The sequence below is a fragment of the Xiphophorus maculatus genome, chromosome 13 (assembly GCF_002775205.1).
Source record: "Xiphophorus maculatus strain JP 163 A chromosome 13, X_maculatus-5.0-male, whole genome shotgun sequence".
Lineage (NCBI taxonomy): Eukaryota > Metazoa > Chordata > Actinopteri > Cyprinodontiformes > Poeciliidae > Xiphophorus > Xiphophorus maculatus.
In genome coordinates, this window is record NC_036455.1 from 14222711 (window position 1) to 14240685 (window position 17975).

General features: G+C 41.6%; 2 protein-coding genes across 7 annotated transcripts; one reads left to right on the top strand and one right to left on the bottom strand.

Moving 5' to 3' along the window:
- The first annotated feature begins 1493 nt into the window (after window positions 1-1493).
- LOC102220037 (zinc finger and BTB domain-containing protein 22-like) lies at window positions 1494-7855 on the top strand. Of its 2 annotated transcripts, none has more exons than XM_023344958.1 (4): window positions 1494-2584; window positions 4087-4306; window positions 5517-6219; window positions 6846-7855. In XM_023344958.1, the coding sequence occupies exons 2-4, from the start codon at window positions 4100-4102 to the stop codon at window positions 7724-7726; spliced, it is 1791 nt and encodes a 596-aa protein (XP_023200726.1). In that variant the 5' UTR covers window positions 1494-2584; window positions 4087-4099; the 3' UTR covers window positions 7727-7855. The 2 variants fall into 2 exon arrangements, with proteins under 2 accessions (XP_023200726.1, XP_023200725.1); XM_023344957.1 differs by having other exon boundaries at window positions 1495-2545.
- A 1439-nt stretch (window positions 7856-9294) lies between these two features.
- Window positions 9295-16587, bottom strand: LOC102237303 (myelin basic protein-like). 5 transcript variants are annotated; one of them, XM_005811782.2, is made up of 7 exons: window positions 16210-16587; window positions 15463-15558; window positions 15130-15156; window positions 13621-13641; window positions 12229-12312; window positions 12102-12122; window positions 9295-10564 (listed from the first exon to the last, which is right to left on the bottom strand). In XM_005811782.2, exons 1-6 carry the CDS (start codon window positions 16570-16572, stop codon window positions 12120-12122), a joined length of 594 nt encoding a protein of 197 aa, XP_005811839.2. In that variant the 5' UTR covers window positions 16573-16587; the 3' UTR covers window positions 9295-10564; window positions 12102-12119. The 5 variants fall into 5 exon arrangements, with proteins under 5 accessions (XP_005811839.2, XP_005811841.2, XP_005811837.2 ...); XM_005811784.2 differs by lacking the exon at window positions 13621-13641; XM_005811780.2 differs by lacking the exon at window positions 12102-12122.
- Between the last annotated feature and the right edge of the window lie 1388 nt (window positions 16588-17975).

The following is a 17975-nucleotide window of genomic DNA, read 5'->3' on the forward strand; positions in this document are numbered from 1 at the left end:
TTGGGATTGAGACTATCCTTATTTTTTGAGGAAGTTAAATAAAGGGCAATTTCAGCACTTTTCACCATATTTCAACTGATCTAGCTGAAAAACTGAAGTATTTTGACTCTGGTTCATAGACACATCATCCATTAAAAAACAAGAATGGCACTGGGATAAATACCACGGAAAAAATCATTTTTATTTTTATTTAAAATTAGACAGATTGAAAGAAATGTGCAGCTGAGTCGTCACCATACCCTAGTTTTTTTTAGAGTATTTTGAAATGTACTTTTGAGTGTTTAAATAAATGTTTCACAAATCACAAACTGGGTCTTAAATGTTCTGCCAATAGTGTAGAATATTCTAGTTCAGGATTGAAGAGTCTAGGTGAGAATAAAGTTTTTAAATCAGAGGACATTAAAGACGCTCAAGGTAAAAGGAAATTAAGCGGAATCGCCCTTTAGCTTTCAATCAGAAGCCAACTTCAGCCTCTATTTTTGGGTTGGACTGTAGTGTGAATATTGTTATTAAAATGCGCAGAAACACTGAAACAAATAACAAGAAGAAACCACCACTTTGTTTCTGTCTGCTTTATTCTGGACAAGGTTTTATGGTTTTTAATGCAGCTGCATTTTACACAACTTCTATAATTTATTCTAAAATTTCTCTCTCTCTGTGTGTGTGTGTGTGTGTGTGTGTGTGTGTGTGTGTGTGTGTGTGTGTGTGTGTGTGTGTGTGTGTGTGTGTGTGTGTGTGTATAGAGTTATCAGACAGTACAGTCTGTTCTTTGTTTGGATCTCTGAGATTTCTTCATACTGGGATTCTGAGAGTTTGCAGGAATTATCCAGAGCTTCAGCGTTTCCTGTTATTTTCCGCAACATCTGAGATAAAAACGTGATTATTAACAACCAGCATAATAATTCCTCTGCAACAATCACCGCGCAAAATACAGAGCAAAACAAAGTTAAAGGTTCAGATTCAGAAGTTCGTAAATTTACATAAAAAATATGAATAATTTGGTTTATTTAGTTTCATTATAAAACGTGTGTTAAATTACAAAATAAGTTTCACCATGTCATGTTCATCATGTCATTTTCACCATGTCATGTTCATCATGTCATTTTCACCATGTCATGTTCATCATGTCATTTTCACCATGTCATTCCTACATTTACAAATGTTTGAGTTTCAAACTAAATATTTTATTCACCAGCAAAATATTTAATTTAAAACCTAAATATTTAACATTTGAATTAAATATTTACTAAGGAAGCTAAACATTTAGTTTGCAAAATAAATATTTTATTTAGAGATAAACATTTAGTTTGAAAAATAAATGCTTAAATATCTATTTTCCAAACTAAACATTTAGTTTTCAAACTATTTATTTATTTTCCATACTAAATATTTACTTCAGACTTAAATTGTTATCTTTCAACCGAAATAGCAAGCAATAGCTAGTTAGCTTGCTAGCTAAATGTTTAACAACAAACTAAATATTTATCTCATAGTTGCTAAATATGTACAATATCTATATTTACAAAATATAATTAGCAAGATGAATATTTAGGTCTGAGCTCAATATTTAGTTTTGAAATTAAATAGTTTGAAACTCAAATATTTACTTTGGAAAATAAATATTTAGCTTATGGGTCCCTCGTAGTTTTATACGTTTTTGCTCAGAAAATCAGTGCAATTGTATTTTTGTCCTCATTTCAGAAAGTAAAACTAATCTATTATATTCATTACACAAATATTTCAAACCTCTATTTCTTGTAGTTTTGATGTTTCTGACTCATAAATAATAAAACCCCAAAATTCAGCATCTCAGAACATTTTACATGAATAAAAAATGACATTTTAAACAGAAATGTCAGGCAAATGGGTAAAATATCCAGTAGATGCCCCAGCCTCTCCCAGTGAAGCAGTTTTACCCCCCGACGTGTTTTGGGCTGTAATCAGGTCCGTTTCTCTCACTGCGCTTTCAGGATCAAGTTGCTGCGTTAGCTCAGAGTGGACCGTTATGTTGCGTTCACGTGCTCCCGGAAACTCGGAATTTCCAATATCGACTTGAAGTAAACGTTTAAAATGGAGCATTGCGGTCGCGTTGGATGACAATTAGGGTAGATTTGTCTAGGATTATATTTAGACATTTTGAATCACTAACTTAAAACATACCAGAGCTTGTTAGCTTTGTACGTTTGATTAAGAAGAAACTACGTTTTTACATATGTTTGCATGATGTAATCATTAACTGTGCTATTTATTTTAATTATCAACGTGCAGCAACATTTTAACATTAATTTATCAAATCCAACTGTCAACTATCCGAGTTGTTCTTGTTCTAACAAGTGAACGGAGGACATTTGAATCGTAATTCACTATTTCCCAGTAACACTGAACGCAGCATCAGCTTCTGCAGGACTAGCTTGAAGTATTTTGTCCCAAGCAGGCGGTGGTAGTTGACACCTGGAACATAAGGAGTAATGTGAGAAACGGCGATGTTGTTTTGGGAATAACCGAGAACACCGTCACCAACCGTAGAGCGGAGAAACCATCAAAGGTAACCAGGCTAACGGAGCTAGCAGCTAGCGGCTAACAGGTTAGCATAAATCAGGAAGTGGGAACGAGTGGCTGAAGCGGAACCAGGCTGTAAATAACAATAAAATAAACCATTAAACTTCGGCAGACTCTCAGAGACCAAACAGATGATCAGTTATAACCCGAACCTTCAGTCGGAAATCATATTATCGGCCCTGTTTGGTGCTGAAGCAGCGCGGATGCTACGTAACTGTGAAATCAGATTAATTTACATATTTTACTCTGCGTTGTTAAAAACAATCCACTTCCGGATCCACCTGCAGGTAAAACCTCTTTCAGCAACAGGTTCTGTCTGGCCTCGTTACCTGAGGACTTCCGGTCTGTGCACAGACATTTATTCCTTCTCAGCTCTCATTTCAGATTGAGATCCAGACTTTGACTAGGCCACAGCAGCACCTTGTTTTATTTCTTTGTAAGCCGTTTTGTTGTAGATTTTCTGCTGCTTCTGCTGTCAAACACTAGCAAATTTTGGTTCTTTTTTTTAATTAACGTAAACTTTTATATTTTCAATTATCTTAATTTTAAAAAAATATTTTGTTATCTTGGGGATAATCTTTTGTTTAATATGTGATATACATTTTTTATGTAATTATTTTTCTGTTACATTTTTATTGTTTCAATTTTTAAATATTTTTTACTGAAAAAAAATTATAATTTTGATTTAAAAATATATTGTTTTTGGAATAATCTTTTGTTTTTGTTTTTATCTCAATTTTTGCATTGTTAATATTATATTTTAATTTATTTTAAATACTTTGATTGTATCTCAATTTAACTTAACTTATATTTTTATTGTTTAATTTTTTAAAATGTATTTTTACAGATAAAAACAATAATTAAAATTTTTGGAATATTTTTCTTTCATTTAAAATATATTGGGAATAATCTATTGAATGTTTTGATGTTTTAAAATTATTTTTTAAAATCTATTTTCTTTTACATCATGTGTTTAGTTTTTTTTTACCCCTCCAGGGTCTTTTGTGGCTCTAGTGCCCCTTATATGACAGCAGGCTGACAGGAAACGGGGAAGACATGCGGCAAATGTCGTCCGCGTCGAGGACTGAAGGCCTCCAAATACGGGTCGCGCTAACCGCTACGCCACCACAGCACGCCCCCCATCATTTGTTTAGTTTATTATTATTATTTTTTTTATGTATTTAATTTTTTTATAAAAAACAATTTTTTATTTTAAAATTTCAGAAAGTCTTGGGAATAATGGACTTCAGATGGCTGGAGATGCCCTTTGACCTTTCATAGATTGCTGATGTCTTTCCATCTTGGCATTGCATCAACACCTGGATACTCTGGACCACAAAACTTTGAAAACTCCTGATTAATTATTCCCATGAATATGGATATATTAAAGTAAAAGCAACCAGAGTAAAAACCTAAATCAGACATGAGGATGAAAACATTCTTTGGTTCTGCATGAACCTATAATTGAAGGTTAAGCGAGATAATTCAGATCAACATCTGACAGATATATTTGCTTCATGTTTGTAGTTTCTGTGTCGTCATGGACCCGACTTGCTGCGACTCCGTGGCTCCGCCCTCTTTGACCGTCCAGGTGTGTTTTCCCGGCGTCCGTGCCGCCGTTCTGGACAACCTGAACCGGCAGCGTGAGGAAGGCCGGCTGTGCGACCTTTCCATCCAGGTTCAAGGTCAGGTGTTCAGGGCCCATCGCTGCGTCCTCGCTGCATCCTCGCCTTACTTCCACGACCAGGTGGGTTCCTTGGTGTTCGCTGACTCTTTTCTCACCCGAAAGTGAAAAGACACCCAGGTGTTAACTATTATTGATTTATTAAATTAAAATGAGTTCCAGTTGATTAATAACTTTTGCTCAAACTGTCCTTTACTGTTGTAGTTTGGCCTCCACCCACCAGAGGGAGCCGCTGGTCATCCTTAAGGGAGCCAGTTGATACAAAAACAAAAATGGTGGAGGCATACAGGAAAGAGAAACCAAAAGTTCAATATGGGATGCAAAAAGTTTCTGCCAAAAACTCAGAAATTTTGAGATTAATATAAAAAATCTTCTAAAAAAAACTTGAAAATTGTTTTCAAAAGTCAAATTTTTTTGACTCTTTAACTCAGAAATTTCCAGGTTTACTTTTTCAAGAAAATGTCTGAGATTAAAATAAAAAATTAGTTTTTTTTTTAACAAAGTTTTGACTTTTCAAACTCAGAAATGTTCTTGTTTTTTCTAGTAATTTTTAAAAATATTTTAATTTCAAAACTTGTGAAGTTTTAGTGGACATTTATTCCTCCATTTCTACCTCTAATGGCCTTAATATGCTGTCGTAATGATGTAATGACTGGATGCTGGTTGGTTTTGAGGTCTGTGGTGAATTAATGCACTTCATAGAGAAAAGAGCAATTGAGACTATCTGTATGAATATTTCTCTATTGATGAGAAATGAGGTGTTTCACTTTTTATTCCTTTTATCTTTTTATTCAGCAACCCCAGAAGTTCATGTTCTGCTGTTTTATAAATATATGAAAGTGTAATAATGTTGGAAAACCACAATTTTTGTTTTATTTATTTAGTATTTAATACAGCAGACACAAAATAATGTTGTTTATTTATTATATTCTGAAAAATGTTGTCCTTATTGATTAATTGTTACTTGGTCAACCTTAAATGAATCATTAATCGTTTACTTGTCAGGGATTTCCCCCGGAAAACTTCCTGATCCTGGTGGTTTTGAGTCAAAGTAGGAATTTTAAAAATATCACATAGTTATGTGATATTGGAAGACATGGTTAACAAAACCGAAACTTCAAGTCTAAAAAGGCAAACATAAAAACAAAACTAAAATAAGTAAACAAAGTTTAGCCTGAGCACAAGTCGAGCCTGGAGGCCCGCCAGGCTTACGATGGAGTGGGGGAACCCTGCCTGTCATAATCTGTTCTGTAACCAGGTGTTTTTCTCTCAGGTGTTACTGAAGAACGTAACGACTGTGTCGCTTCCCTCCGTTTTGGACCCGGTCGCCTTCCAGAGTGTCCTGAGTTCTGCCTACACCGGCCAGCTGAGCATCATCCACGACGACATCGTCAACTACGTCACCGTGGCCAGCTTCCTCCAAATGTGGCACATCGTTGACAAATGCACCGAGATCCTGAAGCGGCCGCGTCCGTCCACGGAGCCCTGCGCCGCGGCCGGGTCGGCGGCCGGGTCGGCGTCCCGCCAGCAGTCGCCCAGCAGCACCGAGTGCCTGTACGCCGAGCGAGAAGGCCGCCGCAGGGACAGGAAGCCGGATGCGCTGCCGCCACTGGCGACATGGCGGCGGCCGCAGCAGGAGGCGAGGTGGACCCGGCCGCGGCCGTCCTCCGAGCAGAACCCGGCCGACTCCCAGCTGGACGGACTCCCAAGTTACCCGCAGAGAGAGCCGCCCGGCTGCCAGGAGGAATGGATCACGAGCCCGGCCAAACCGGGCCCGTTGGGCCACGACGGACCGGGCCACAGCGGCCGGTACCTGGGCGTGGTTCCGGCCGCCGAGGCACCAAAGCAGAAGGTCCGGTTCCAGCAGCGCGGAGAGGAGACCCAGGAGAGGAGGAGGAACGCCACGAGAGGAACGGAGGCTGATGAAGGAGTCGGGGAGGAAGAGGAGGAGACGAAGGGCGGCTTCACACAGATCGGTAGGAACCAGAGGGAGAAACAGCCAAGGCGAATCCGGACCGCCATCACAGAAAAAAAACTAGAGGAATACATTCCTGCCAAAAAGCTCAGAAATTGTTGATTAATGTCAGAAATTTTCTAGAAAAGACAAGAAACTTTCTGAGTTTGAAAGGAAAAAATTGGCAAAAACTCACAAATTTTCTAGAAAAAAACTGAAACATTTCTGACCTCAGAGTTGAAAATTAACAAGAAAAAACTCGTTAATTTCTAAGATTAAATTAATCTCCTCCTCCAGCAGGTGTTTGTTTAGCTGAGCTATTATAGAAGCTGCTGCTCAGAGCGACGCTGGTGAAAACGTTAACGGGATAATAAAGGAGCCATGTTGGGCCGACTTCCTGGAGGCGGAGCTTCAGAAAGAACAGGAGCTTCTTAAAGAGACAGAGACCCAATTTGAAGGCGTCAAATTAGGAAGTCAAATTTCTTTTAAGTTATATTTGATATGTACAGCATTGTGATAACTGAAGGTAACATAGTTACTTCAATGGCACCATGTGTCTGGAAAACACATAATACCTTTAAAGGTCAAAGTTCAGCTCTGAGCATCTTCTCGGCCGCATTTTGAGGCGTTTTCCTGTTTTTCCTGCAGATCTTCGGGTTCCAGGCGACGCTGAGGATGGTGGGCGTTCTGCTGGGAGGCAGACTATGGATCTGATGAAGGACAGACTCCAGAGAGACGACCCGTCCTCTCAGGTCCCCGACGTCCCCGCTAGTGGACCGGGCGCTCTGGGTCCGCCGTGCGGCTCCTGGCCTGACGAAGAGGAGGAAGATGACGGAGACGTAGACTTGGAGTGCTTCGGCTCGTTCGATGAGATCGAGGACGGGACGGGACACGTCTCCCAGCGTCCTCTGCTGTCCCCAGACTTCAACATGGCGGATGGGAACTGGCCGTCGTCCTCCGCCGCGTTTCCTCCCCAGCCTCCCTCCCCGCCGACGCCGTCCTCCTCGTCCTCGGCATCCGGCGCCGGCGGCTACGCGGGGAAGGTCCATCTGTGCCACTGCGGGAAGGCGTACACACTGAAGAGCATGCGGGACCGCCACGTGAAGATGCAGCACCTCAACCTGCGGCCGTTCGGCTGCCCCGTCTGCACCAAGTCCTTCAAGATGAAGCACCACCTGACCAAGCACCTGAAGACCCACGGCGGCCTGCGGCCCTACGAGTGCAGCCTGTGTGGGAAGAAGGTAGTGTGGAGAGACAGCTTCCTGCGCCACCAGGCGCGGTGCCAGAGGCTGGCCTCTGCGGGCGGCGGTGTCGCTACGGCGACGGCGGCGGAGCTGGAAGACAGATACGGGTTGGGGTTTGATGACGGGGAAGTGTTCGTGGCGGCGGGACAGGTGAAGGTGGAGGACGATGGGATGGGCGGACTGCTGGGCGACGTTCCCGGGATCCTGGGAGCGCCGCCTCAGGATCTGGGCTCTGTTGGTCATGTCTTCAAGGAGGAAGCAGCCGAGCGATTCAGCGAGAGCTAAACGTCCTCCAGGCTGCAGGAATCCTGAGCTCTGCTGCCAATTTCCTCTTTGGAAATTAAGTTAATTTGCTTTTTGCACATAAGTTATTCATTTGAACTGAAATAAATTTATTAAAATGTTTTTCTGTCAGTTTTTGTCTGCGACGTATTTAATTATCAAGAGCAGCAGAGACCGACTAGAACTAGAGATACAGACATATAGACATATACAGTAGATATAGATAAACTAAGGAAACCTGCTGATTGTAACCATTCTCTCCTCTGAGAATGTGTGAAAATAAAGAGGAAAAACTCCCTTTTAACTGGAAGAAACTGTAATAAAACACTTAATATGAGTCAATGTTGGGTATATTAACTGTACATTTGTTACAAAAACATTATAAATCTTTGGGAAAACCTCACTAGCCCCTTTCTTAAAGGCTGAGTTGTAGTTGCACAAGCAGTGAGGCGTTTCTACTGGGTGCGCAGATTGCTGCCGTTTTCTCCTGAGACGTGGGAGGCAGTCGACTGCATTACAATCAGAAATCTGGGGAAAATGTGGAAGAAACTTTTGATGCCATTTATCAAAAACAGAGAGACAGAGACCTCAAACCGTAGCAGGACCAGCTGCAGCGGCATTTCTGGTGTCACAGCTTGATTATGAAGTTTTATAGAGTAATTTCATTTCAAATAAAATAAAATAAAAAATTATTAACACAGACATACAACCACCACTGATTGGTGTAGATTTGAGCTTGTCGTGCTCTCAGATCAGAGATGAATTTTCTAATAAAGAGAAAGTTGAGACGTTGTGACTCATGGCTGCTGAAGCCGAGCTCTGGGGAGCGTTCGTGTCCCAGGCAGATGGTCGACCTCCACAGGGTTTCACAGCAACGTGTGGGAGTTTTTATGGAGTAATGGGCTTCTTTGTCCATGAGAAATGCTCATAAAGAGACTTTTCAACAATACTTCATGTTTATTTTCATATCAAAATGCTGTTGGTGCTCAAATCTGTAAATTAATTGGATTAATGAGGTCGTTAATCAAGTGATGTAACTAAAACCATAAATAATTTATTTGTGTTTATCTTTCAGCAACCAGCAGGGCGGTGCAGTTCAGTTACTCTTCTTACCTGTTTTCTAAACATATTTTAAACTAGCTAAACAGCTAGATGGGTGGAAAGCAAGCTAGTCAGACAGCTAGCTAGTTAACTAGCAAACTATCTAACTAGCAAACAGGTCAATAAGGCAATTTTCAGTTGAAGATTTTCTTTGTGTGAATAAGTTTGGTCCAAAAGTTACTTTTAGTGTATTTAGATAGTTGACCAACAAACCATCCAACAAGCCAAATGACCAAATACTCTCTAACTAGCTAAACTACAAGGTGTTCAAGCAAAAGGTCCGTTAGCCAAAACGCTAACTAGACACCAAATCAACTAGTTATCTAACCAATATAGTCTTTATGACTGTAATTTATAAATTAAATTGGAAACTGCATTTAGTTTGTATTTATATCATTATTAGGACTTTGTGTTTCTTCCATTCATTTGTTAAATAAATAAAACACGAGATAGATTAATTCCACACATGCTGATGTTTTTACACCTTTATTCTTGTTAATATTGATGATTTTCTGCTTATAGTGAATGAAAACATGACATGTAAGATTAGAACATCACATCAGACCAGAAAAAATTATTTTAATACAGAAATGTGGCTTTAACCTGCTGACAGATGAGCCTCATCAAGTCAATATTCCTAACCTTAACCACCGTAGACATCGGTCTTCAGAAGGTTGGTGTAATCCCATGAAAGGTCCTAATATGCTCTATAATCCAGAAAACACACACACACACACACACACACACACCGAGTTTTTGTTTTTCATCTGATTTGGTTTGGATTTTTACAGTGTGCTTTTGTTCCCTGGTTTCTGTCTGCAGGTTTTGCACTCTGCCTCTCCTCCATATGTCTTTGTGACATAATCTAGTTAACTTTTTTCACATAATTTAAGGATAATTGACCAGCAGTGTGAAAAAATCATTTATGCAACAAACAGGCTGGTTGGTGTGAAGAAACATTTACTGACCGTTTATTAAAGACGAGACTGAACGAGTTTCTGTTACGATGCGCAGCTGTTTCACATAAACATCAGGGAGGATAAACAGATATTTACAGTTTTTTCTGTTAGAACAAACTTATGAAAACAAATGAGAAATTATTTAGCATAACACTTGAACCCAACATGCTGCCTACAGCTCTGATCTCCTCACTCGACTAAAACCTCTGATTCACTTACAGTTTAACCATCAGCTCAGACGACACACATTCTTCTTAAAACCTTCATTAGGAGGAACATACATCATGAGATTAGGAATTAGTTACAGTGCAGTGAAAAGGGCCGTGTAACATTTTGCATCTTACAGTACCTGAAACATGAAGCTGCATCAAATCTTACCAGAACAAATAAATCTATTGGATATTTAAACTGGTGTTTGAAGAGAGATAAAGTTCTGATTAAAACTAAAAATCAGCGACAGCAACGACACGTCACTCAGGCAGGAAGCCGAGACAGAAGGAACCGCAGACGGAAACAGGACGGTTCAGAAACATTCAAACATTTAGAAGCAACAAAGTCAAACTTTACTTTTCTCCAGATTTTACAAAAATCCGTGTCTCAGTCTGGAGAGGCGTTGCGTTAGTCGGTTAACATTTGTTGAGGTTGTGGGTCTGACTCCTGCGGATCCGCCTCTCCTTCCTGGTGTTGTTCTGGTCCCGTCGGATCTAAGCGGTGGAGGTCGGCGGAGAGCTTAGAAGATGGTGCTCCAGCGTTTTGGGGGTGGACGGGACTTGGTTTCTCCCTGAGAGACAAAGACAGGAGGTTAAAAAACAGTCTTTCTGTCCAGAAACACCGGATGTCAGAAGCTGTTTGAAAACAGATGAATGATGGATTTTTGCATCTACAGTCATGGGGATGAGAAAGTCCACAATCTTTCCGAAATAACCGATATTTATCAACAAATGTCGCATTTCAGTCAGGTTGAGGTCTGGTCTTTGAGTAGGCCATTAACCGACCGCTGTGTTTGGAATTATTGTCCTGCCGATGACCCAGTTTGGACCCAATTTTGGCCAATCAGTGGCTGCAGAACAAGCCCCGCCCCCTTTGCTATTTGTGTAGAAAACACGGTTTGTTTGGTGAGGTGTGAATGTGTAACTGAACCAAAAACTCAAACTCTGGTCTGGGTTTGCTCTGATGCGGTTCAAATCCATATGTGAACGCCAAGTGGTCTAAAGCAGAAAATTGGACGACAGGCAGGGGCATTCTGGGTAAATGCATTGCTAACAAACATGCTAGCCTAGCGCTAGCGGGAGAAATGGCTCGTGGCCTTTAGCCTAAGACTAAAGAGAAACCTGCTAAAATCTGACTCCTCCATTTTAGAAGTTGCTCTCAGTGTCTTCAGATGTTTTTGTCGTTTCCTTCAGAGGCTCTTGGTGCAAGTTCCTCAGAGCGCTGATGTTCTACTTTTTGATTCAGGTCTGTTGACGAAGAGAAACATCTAAAGTTTCAGGTCTGGAGTTTGACACCTGTGTTCTTCCTATCCTGGAACATTGAAGCCATCATTCCTCCACCACCGTGCTTCACAGTTGATCTGCTGGGTTTGGGTTTCCTCCATTTTGGTCCATTGTCTCTCTGGTCTCATCTTGTCCCGGAAGACCCGTCCTTCCTCCAGATGCAGCCCTGCTAACCTCAATCTGGTGGCCATCTTGTTTCTAGAGTGAAAAGGTTTTGCCTTTGATCCTTCCAGGCAGCCATGATGGATCAGGGTCATGACCTTTTAGCAGCTAACCTGTAGAGGTGATCTGGAATTTTTTGTCATTTCTCTGAGCTTCATGCTTAGATGTTGATACCTCTTGGAATATTTGAAATATATACATATATATATATATATATTTAATTTTTTTAAATTTATACTTTTAATTTTTTTCAGTTTTAAAAATGTTTTTTCTTCAACAATTTAGAATTTTTAAAAATCTTGTTAGAATAGTCTTCCTCTGGAAAACGATGGACTTCAGGTGGTTTGGAGATGACCTTTGAACTCTCCCAGGCCATTGCTGATGGTTTTCCACCCTGGCGTTGTGTTTTAAGCCACATCCGGACCACTAAGTCCATCCTAAGAGGAAGGGTGTACTTTTTTAATTTTTTGCAAACATTTGTGTTCTGTTTACTTCCAGTAGGACTGAAAGATCTTCAGAACCTTCTGAATGAGACGGGGTGTACTTTCTTTTCCCACGGCTGTGTGACGTTTAAAGGATGATGCTGCAGCTCTGAAGCCTGTTAGGTGATTATGAAGAGGCTGATTTAAAAGCAGATGGATTTATTCTGGTGAAGCTACTCACTGATCTCGGCGGAGAGCGTCACTGATGCGTTTGCGTGAACACAGACAGGAAAACGCGGTTTATGAAGCCGAGACTCACAGGGAGGAAACCAGAAACTTTAAAGGAGGCAAACATGCAGGCAGCTCACCAGGTTGAAGAGCCTGGACAGCGTGCTTTGGTCTCTGCGTCTCCTGACCGGCGACTTCGTGCTCTCGGTTCGCGACGCGGAGGCCTGGAAAAAGACCCAGTGAGCTGAAAGCACAACCTGATCTATTCATTTATTTTACTGACGTCACGTGAACAAACTTATTCATTTTTAATACAATTTCTTCTTCAATAGAAACACCATAACGGAGAAATCCTATTTTCTGGACATTAGTGGAATATCTACACACATTTGTAAAGAAACAGCAGCTAATGAGTCACATTTCCATCTCTGGGAACAAACAGCATCCCAGCAGTTTTACACCATGACGACGATGGAGCTGCTGCTGAGCTAAACCAGAATCATCAGCAGGTTTTCAGTTGCTTCGTTCTCCACACCAAATACATGCTTGAAGTTGCACAAAGGACTAAAGGAATAGTTTGTCACTGACTGACTTTCTTAAAATGAGATTCAAAACTTGTTAAATTGAGTTTCATGTTTTATGTCTAATAAGAAGCTTTCTGATTTTAGACAAAAACTGAGATGAGTTTTATATCTTGTTATAACAAGTTTTTCATTAAAGGAGATTCTGTTCCTGAATTTATTTCCAATATCTGACAGTTCAACATTTCCGTAGATTTGCCAGGCGCTGAGCTGAACTTTCTGACTATTTAATGCACTGCAGAAAATAACATCCACTGCTGATTGGTACAAACAAAGTTTCCCTGTGGACAGTAGAGTGAAATTGTCAGGATGTAAATGTTTAATATTTTCTAAAGCTGTTTTCTTCATGGCTGCTACACTGAAAGAAAAACGGCTCAGATGTTTGGTGCCTCTGCTGCAGCAACGTTTAAACTTTTACTGCAACAGAATAACATGATTGAAAACCTTTAAGAAGAAAAACACAAACAGGAGGGAAAGAAACGGGAAGACGGGATGAGACGAAGTCCACAGATGCTGAGAAACAACCGTCAAATTGCTCTGAGAGATGAAACGGCACAAAGGGAGGGTTGGTGAGTTATTTCTGGCACAAAGGAGGTGGAGGTGTTACACAGAACAAGAAGATGAAGAGGAGGAGGAGGAGGAAGGAGGAGCAGGCCGAGAGGTCCTATAAGAGAAGGTGTTTACCGGGTCATAAATAGCTGAGAGGTTTCAAAGTCATCCAGAAGCAGCGAGGAGGAGAGAGGATTGTTCTCAAACTGAACAAACCGTCTGTTAAAACGATCAGTGTGTGAGTGAAGGGGGCGTTTCTGAGTCATGAGGTCCCACCGGGCGCAAGGTATAAAAAGATGGCCGACGTGGGACTGAAAGCAGAAACGGGGACGCGGGCGCAGAGGTTAGGAGGTTCTCCACAGACGGGTTTAATCAGGGTCACAGTTCGACTGTGTCACATACCAAACCCAAGACTTCTCTCCACTGGACATGAAAAAGAAACAGACAGTGAGGTCAGAAACAGAACCGGGTCAGAGCAGAACCGCCAACATATCAACAAATCAAACGGACTCTGACCAACAACTATAAACCATAAACAGAGCAAATCTTATGCCTGATGTTTGGATCCTACGGCTGCATTCACTCCAGTCCACTTTCCCAGAAAGTCCGGTCCGGTTGGTGAGGTGTGAACGCTAACCGACCTCTGACCTCTGGTCCTCCAAACCTCGGTCTGGGTTTGGTTGAAGTGAACGCCAAGCGGACCAGAGACCGCTCCAGAAGCAGCAGGGCATTCTGGGTAAATACAACCAAAGCTAACGTGCTAGCCTAGCGCTAGCAGCAGAAATGGCTCCTGGTCTTTAGCCAAAGACTAAAGAGAAATCCTCCAACTCTAAAATCTGACGCCTCCATCTTGTTTCCATCTGGTGAAGAAGGAAGTTGCTCTCAGTGTCTTCAGAGGTTTTTGTGTCGTTTCCTTCAGTGGTTCTTGGTGCAGCGCCCCCACAGGCCAGGAGGGGAACAGGTTGGTTTGACTCAGAACCACAGCAGCTGCAGGTGGAGCAGATGTTCTGGTTCCAGTAGAACCGGGTCAACCGGACCATCAGGAGGAAAACCATGATGCTGTTTTGCTCGGTCATTTGCGCTTATGTATGACAGTAAATGTGAATTTTTGGACGATTACTTGACTTCAACTTAGGCTCAGGCAGCAGTGTAGAAATAAGAAATACTGCCACCTGCAGGTGGGAGTGAGTATTGCTTGAACTTGATGTTTTTGATTATTTTTGTAGAAAAATGCAGGAATGTGTTGATTTTGCGTGAATTTCCATGATCACATAATCGCCAAAACCTGGAGGGACTGACGATAACTAAACCCAACAGCTGCCTGATGGATATGCTGCTGCTGCTGCTGCCTCTGTTCTTCATTCAGGACTCAGTAATGCTCCATAAACCACTTTGAAGAGCCTCAAACTTCTCAGAAAATCTCTGCTTCCATCTTTGGAGGGTCCTGCAGGGACCACCCAGTTTCTGTTCCTCCACCAGACGAGATCACACCACTAAAAATAAAAAACCTCAGCGCTGCAACATGAATGTGATGTTAAGAAACTGAATCTGCTCTGCAACAAATCAGGACAGTAAACTTTGGATTAAAAGGAGTTTAATTGGATTCCTGCTGATTTTACAACCTCTGGGTTATAAACTGAAGGTATTTGTGCTTTATGGATGAGCTGGTTCATAATTGTTTAGAGAACATTTTAACCTCCTTTGTGACGTTCTTTCTCTGAAGAACTCTGCATTTTTCACTCTGTGGTGCATTCTTTAAAGCTGCCACCAGATGGCAGTAAAGCCAGAACTGCTGAACGTTATCAATAATCAGAAATCTTTCATGGATTCAAACTCATATCATTTTAAAGCATTTCTTTCCCCTAACTTCACCCTGCAGCTGAATGTGGGGAAACAAAAAGTGAGACTCACCGTGGATTTAGGAGGAGGGGAGGAAACCTGCAGGAGAAACACCAGAGCGACAACAACAACGACAGCGTGACTGAGTGAACAGGGCAGAGAAAACACAACAACAAGCTCTGATGGACGTTTCCTGCAGTTTTTCATTAGTAGTAAGCAGCGAAAGAATCAAGCAGCTTTACAGTCAGTGCAGGATGTGAAGGAACTGCTGCTCTCCTGCAGGAAAAATGCAGGAAATTTCCAAAAATGTGACCTGGAGTTACTGTTAGGATGCAGATTAGAGGAAACGGTGATGTGAAGGCAGAGAAGTTAAATGAGGAAAGTGTGATTTACAACGAGACTCACAAGGCTCCTGAAGAAATGCACCACGGCGTTTTCATTGGTCCGACGGCGGGCCGAGGGCTGCTGGGGCGAGGCGGCCAGGTGACCCCTGAACGACCCCTGAGCAGGTGAGACGGAAAAAACAGACAATAAACACAAACAACGTTTGGAGCTCAAAATGGAGCGACTAGCAAGAGGAGTTCAGTCCGGCTGAGAAAATGTAGTCGTTTTTACAGAAAACAATAAATGATTTAAAAATAAACTCTTTAAATTTGGCTTAAAAACTGGAAAATCATATTTAAAATGAATAATAAATAATCAAAGCTCCGCGTTTAAATCGATCCCATCCACAACACTGGATTTTTCAACCACTCCTGAACATTTAAAAATGATATTTTTATCAGTTACATGCACACAAATTTCGCCTTGCATTTTTATTAACTGCATAAATATTCAGATATGCTTTTTAAAATCTTAAAATAAATATATAACACAAAAAACCTAATTTATCTTGAAGTATGTTTATAGTTACTAAACTAAGTTCTCTGATCCACAATATGCTGAAAATTAAAAAACCTAAAATTAAAATTGCACCAACATCAACAGAAAAAAGGAGGAGTACAAAATTAATTTTAGTAATTATCAAACTAGTTTTTTGATTTTCTGAAGTTCTCAGAAAATTCCCACAAATCCCAAGACTGGAAAGATTTCTATCATAAAGTTTAGTGGATGGAAGAACTCCAGAGCTGCGCTGAAACAGAAGATGCTCACCTTGCTCCTCTTCTTCTTCTCTCCTCCAAACAATTTGCTTAGCTGATCCATCAGACCGGGACTCTTCTTCTTCTTTCCAAGCCCGAAGCTGCTCTGCCCCGAGGTGCTCGCTGTAGCCATTATATCTGCCGCGGAGGGTTCTGGTTCTGATCCGCTGCCCACGCTGCCAACACCCAGCTCTGCCTCTCCCTCGGGGTGTGTTCGGTCCGACTGACGCGGTCGGGGCGGGCCGTCGCTCGGCCCCGGAGCGCCGCGGGGTGGGTGAGGTCGGTGAGGGCGGAGACATCTGGCCTGGTTCTGGTTCTGGCTCCGGTCCAGACATTCTGTGTCAGTCGCTGCCGCCCTCCACACGGGTCCGGCCATTGTTCCTCACCCCATCTGCCTCATCCCGGCCGCAGGGGACAACAAGGGTTATCTCTGAGGCTGAACTCGATGCAAAGGAGCGGCGAGCACTGAGGGGCCATTGTTGGGCCGCCCTCATCCGTCCTGCCGATGCGTTGCTGCTAAATTAGAAAGAGAGCAACCCAGATGAAGGCCTGGAAACAAAATGTGCCCAAAGTGCAACACCTGGTGACCCCAATAAATTTCCAACCAATCTTTGGTCCTTAGTTATAATCCATCAAAGGTGGAGAAGGAAATGTTCCAGTGTGAGATGGGACCCCACCATGACACTAAATTTACCCATCATGCAACGCTTGGTGGAGGCTGCAGCTTTGGTCTCCTCATCTGGAAACATGAATGGTTCAATTTCTGTTGAGCTAATTAACTTTAGACAGGATTAGCTGCAGTTAGCGTAGCCACATGCTGCTGTTAAATACATGTTATTGTTAGCTACATACTTCAATTAGCCACATGCTGCTTTTAGCCACATGCTGTTTTTAGCCACAAGTACCAGTTAGCCACAAGTACCAGTTAGCCACATGTACCAGTTAGCCACAAGTACCAGTTAGCTACAAGTACCAGTTAGCCACATGCTGCTTTTAGCCACATGCTGTTTTTAGCCACAAGTACCAGTTAGCTACAAGTACCAGTTAGCCACATGCTGCTTTTAGCCACATGTAGCAGTTAGCTACATTTTTATCTTCAAATAAACTTTTTTTTCCTTACAGATTATGTAGCAGAATATTGACAAAAGTTTTTTTGTTTTTAATTCAAACAGCGGCCATATTGGATTTTGAAGGTTGGTGAAAATATTCAGTCCTTTTGCATTGGAACAAAAAGTTTTAAGGATTTTAATCATTTTTGTTCTTTGAATCTTTGTCCTTCAAATTAAAATGAAACAGAAAAGAGTTGTGGGGAATCTGGTGTTTCTTCCCCACCGAATCGACGCAGCTTTGACTTCAGGGAACATGAAGCTCCAGAAACGCTTTAGTTGGTCAACTGTCCATCAGCACAGAAAGTCCTGGTTCTGTTTGTTTGATCCAGTGATGCTGCAGCAGAACAAAGCAGTTTCTGTTGTTCTTCAGGCCGAGTTGGAAACACCCAAGCAGCCGCAGAATATTAATATTTTCACACAAATGGCTTTTTGTTTTGGCTGCGTTTTTTATTTTTGCTCCAGAGAGAAACTTTTAGAGAAGAAGAGCTTAAATTACCCTGACAAGGAAACATATTTCTAGTTTTTATCTCAGCTTTAGCACAATTTCTGGAGAATTAAGGGATGATTTGACTTCATAAAAATCACAAAGAACCAAATTTTATTTGCAACTGTCTATTTAAGACAAGATTTAGCATCAACATGAGTGAGTTGGTGATGCTAACAGGACCGG